At 62.2% G+C, this 4,288-nt stretch overlaps 1 protein-coding gene across 1 annotated transcript in view; it reads left to right on the top strand.

Moving 5' to 3' along the window:
* The first annotated feature begins 53 nt into the window (after positions 1-53).
* The window catches only part of CELF6 (CUGBP Elav-like family member 6), a 15,090-nt gene continuing 10,855 nt past the window's right edge, over positions 54-4,288 (top strand). Inside the window, 2 exon segments of the mRNA XM_035899344.1 lie at positions 54-213; positions 3,298-3,380. Coding sequence (XP_035755237.1) covers positions 69-213; positions 3,298-3,380 — 228 coding nt within the window. The 5' untranslated portion in view covers positions 54-68.

Here is a 4,288-nt window from a genome sequence, read left to right as displayed (position 1 = left end):
GGGCGGCGTTCAGCACCGCGAACAGCGGCCGGGTGAACGGGCTGAGCCGCCCGCCCGGCGCCATCGCCATGAAGGATCACGACGCCATCAAGCTCTTCGTGGGGCAGATCCCGCGTAACCTGGAGGAGAGCGACCTCAAGCCGCTCTTCGAGGAGTTCGGCCGCATCTACGAGCTCACCGTCCTCAAGGATCGCTTCACTGGCATGCACAAAGGTACGGGGGGCTGCGCGCCTGCCGGAGGGGCGCGACCAGGCGGGGTGTCCCGAGGTGGGACACCCTGAGGCGGGGCACCCGAGTAGGGGGCACCCCGGAGGTGAGGTGCCCCTGAGGTGGGGCACCCTGAGGTGAAGGCACCCCTGAGGTGGAGCACCCAAGTATGGGGCACCCCTGAGGTGAAGGCACCCCTGAGGTGGGACACCCCAAGGCAGGGGTACCCCTGAGGTGGGACACCCTGAGGTGGGACACCCCAAAGTAGGGGTACGCCCAAGATGGGACACCCTGAAGTGGGGCATCCAAGTATGGGGGCACCCCTGAGGTGAAGGTACCCCTGAGGTGAGACATCCCTGAGGTGGGACATCCCTGAAGTGGAGCACCTCAAGGCAGAGGTACACCCAAGTATGGGGTACCCCTCAGGTCTGCCACCCTGAGGTGGGACATCCCTGATCTGGAGGTACCCATGAGGTGGAGCACCCTGGTACGGGGCACCCCTCGGCACCCCTGAGATGGAGGTACCCCTGAGGTGGGGGCACCCCTGAGGTGGGACACCCTGCAGGTGTGTCAACTCTGAGGTGGGGCACCCAAGTATGAGGCACCCCTGAGCTGAGATACCCCTGAGGTGGGGAGGTACCCTTGATCGGGAGGTACCCATGAGGTGGGGTGCCCTGGTATGGGGCACCCCTGAGGTGGGGTTACCCCTAATGTGAGGGTACCCTTGAGCTGGGGGCACCCTTGAGGTGGAGCACTCTGAGGTAGAGATATGCCTGAGGTGGGACACCCTGGTATGGGGTACCCCCAAGGTGGAGGCACCCTGGTATGGGTCACCCTGGTATGGTCACTCCGGTATAGGGCACCCCTATAGGTGGGGACGCCCCTGAGGTGAAGGTACCCCTGAGGTGGAGACACCCCAGTATGGGGCATCCTGGTATGCAGCCCTGCTAAGATTGGGGTACACCTGAGGCAGAGCACGTGTCTAAGGTGGGCGCACCCCTGGATTGGGGACGCCCACCTGAGGTGGGGGCACCCACCTGGGCTGCTGCCCAGCTCAGGGACACCCCTGGGCTCAGAGCACCCCAGGGCTGGAAGCACCCCAATGGTGTTTAGGGCACCCGCCTGGGTTGGGGGCGCCTGTCTGGCACTGGGGCACCCACATGAGGTTTGGGCACCCCTGGAGTTGGAGCACCCCTGGGATGGAGGCACCCAACTGGGATACAGGTACCCACTGGCGATGGGGGCACCCGCCTGCCTGGCCACCTACCTGTGCCATGCTCAGGCCTCTGTCACCTGGCAGGACTGGGGTTGCTGCCGGCCTGGTTGGCATCCCAGCGCGGGGTGCAGAGCACATGGCACCCTGAGCAGCAATGCACCGAGAGGCTCACATGTGCACCGCAAAAGTCTTTACAGAACCCCTGACCCGTGAGCCGGGGATCTGCGGTGCTGCAGCAGGGTCAGGGCACCCCGGGCATCACCCGAACAGGATCCCGCACTCTCTCACCAAGCCCCTGTGCCACGGGCTTCGCTGGGACTTTCTGGGAAGCTGAATCTTGGCGCTTGTGGATGCCGCCACGTCAGTGCCCTTCGGCCATGGAGCGGCCATCCGGACTCCTTCATTCTCAGCACCACAGCCTTTGAAATGTCTCCAGGCGCCTCAGAAGCTGCTTGCATGCCCTGAACAACAACGGCTTTGCACCTTGCTGGGCCCCATCGGCGCTTCCTCCAGCACGGACTTCAACCACTGCAGCCCAGATGTGTGATTTAATTATTGACGCTCCTCTAATTTGAATGAGATGAGCCTCCAGAGGAGGGATCACTCCCTGCTCCAGCCCTCCGAACTTCTCTGGAACATCCAGGCTCTGACCACATCGTCACCAGCAGGGAAAAGAAAAAAGGGGGGAAAAAAGAGCGGAGAGGAGGAAGCCAACTTGATTACGGGTGGTAAACACTGGAAATGGCACCAGGACTGATGTGAGCCGCTGCACTGACCTCCCCTTTCCACCTGCAGCGGGGCTGATCTTTATCCGGGGGGGGATCTCCCCTTGCTCCCTGCGAGGGCAGATGTCCTCAACATCTTGTCCCCATCCCTCAGTGTCCCCCCATCCCGCTGCCGTGCTCCCTCTCTTCCCAGGCACGCTGATTGTACTTATTAAGAGTTATTAATACTTAATCAGCTGGCGGATTTAATTGTGCCAATATTAAAAATGCATCAATGTCAATTTTATTCATTAAATATTTACTTTGTTGAAGGGAAACTGTTTTGCTGCTGTTTTAATATCACTTTCAGACACTTTTGGATGTGACCTCAGCAAATCGGGGGGGGAGCCCTCAGGGAGGGAGCTGGGCGGTGGTGGCACGGGGACCCGGGATGCTCCCGTGGGAACGGGAGAGACGGAGGGGAGAGGACCGGACCCTGTCGCCGGAGCTCACTCATTGCCTCCAGCTCTGAGCGAGTGAGCAGCTCAGCGGTGTGAGTCAGCGTGGGAAAACCTCGCCCCAGGCGTATTCCTGATTCCCGAAGCACTACGATGTCAGAAGAGCTGGAGCGCCTTCACCACACGAGTCTCATACCAAGGAGGATGCTCTGGGCCAGGAGAAGCATGGCGGCAAGCTGGGATGCACGGCCTCAACGCCTGGAGATCCGCTTCCCAGAGGGCTTCAGCTGCGTCTTTCCCTGGAACCTGGGGCCGGAGCATCACTGCCCGTGCACTGCTGTACTCGCTGCCTGCTCTTGCCTCGCTCCTTCCTTCATCCCACTCCTCCATCTCTTTCCTATTGAGATGTCCCACCCCGCTTCAGGGCTGCACTCTGGACCCGCTGGCAGTGGTGCCCACCTGGGTGCCAGGGTGCCGGATGCCGGGGTGCCAGGATGCTAGGGTGCTGGGTGCAACGGTGCCGGGGTGCTGGATGCCAGGGTGCCAGGATGCCAGGGTGCTAGGTGCGACAGTGTCAGGGTGCTGGGGTGCTGGGTGCCAGGGTGCTGAGGCGTCCCAGCACTGCATTAGCCACGCTGTCGGCCTTCCACATGCCTGGGGCTTCATGGCGATGCCGGGCCAGATGCTGACCCCCATCTCCCCGTCTCCGCAGGCTGCGCCTTCCTCACCTACTGCGCCCGCGACTCAGCCCTGAAGGCGCAGAGCGCCCTGCATGAGCAGAAGACGCTGCCAGGGGTAAGTGACACCAGGGGGTCGGGGTGAGCAGGCGGGGGGGAAACATTGACACCTACCCAGGGTGCAGGAGCCGCTCCAGAGGCCACAAACCAAGGCATTGATTTTCCTGCCGCCTGTGTGCTGTTGTGCTTTCTGTGGGCTCCGACCTCCCGAGCTTAACAAAGTGAAAATAAATATTTAATTATTCGCCTAAATAAAAATCAATAGGGCCGCCGGTTGGCTGGGGAAAGCGCCGGGGCCCGTCAATATCGATCCCTGCCTTGGGTGCACGGAGCTGACGGAGAGGGACAAGGTTCGCAGGGACATGGCTTCCTGAGCCGCACTCTCGCCAGTGGTGCTGTGCATCAGTAGGCTTAAGAGTTAACAGCCCACTCTGAGCACGGGCTTGACTGCGTCCCCTTCTCATCACACGCACCCACGTGTGTGCGACGAGGTGTACGGCTGCTGTAGCTGCTCCCAGCACGGGGTGGTTGCAGGCACACGCGTGTGAGCACATGCTTGCACGTGGGCGAGCGGGCATGCACCCCTGCATGGGCCCACGTCTGTGCGCACCCCTCTGTGCGTGTGTGCACACAGCGGTGCGGGGCTGTGCATCCACCAGGGCGCACAGCCGCCTCTGGGCAGGCAGCTGTGTGTGCACACCTCTGTGCTGGTGCACACCCCTCTGCGCTTGTGTGGACACCCCCCCGTGGCTGTGCGCACCCCTGTGTGCTTGTACACTCACCCCTGTGCTTGTGCTCACCCCCCTGGAGCTGTGCACACCCCTCTCTGCTTGTGCTCACCCCCCTGGAGCTGTGCACACCCCTCTCTGCTTGCGGTTACGCCCGTGTGCCTGTGCACACACCTCCGTGCTTGTGCACAGCCCCTGCACCTGTGCACCCGCCCCCCGTGCCTGTGCTCGCACCCCC

The sequence above is a fragment of the Egretta garzetta genome, unplaced genomic scaffold (assembly GCF_000687185.1).
Source record: "Egretta garzetta isolate BGI_Z169 unplaced genomic scaffold, ASM68718v1 scaffold287, whole genome shotgun sequence".
NCBI lineage: Eukaryota > Metazoa > Chordata > Aves > Pelecaniformes > Ardeidae > Egretta > Egretta garzetta.
Note: the sequence above shows the minus strand (reverse complement) of the source record. Positions and strands in the feature narration are given on the sequence as shown.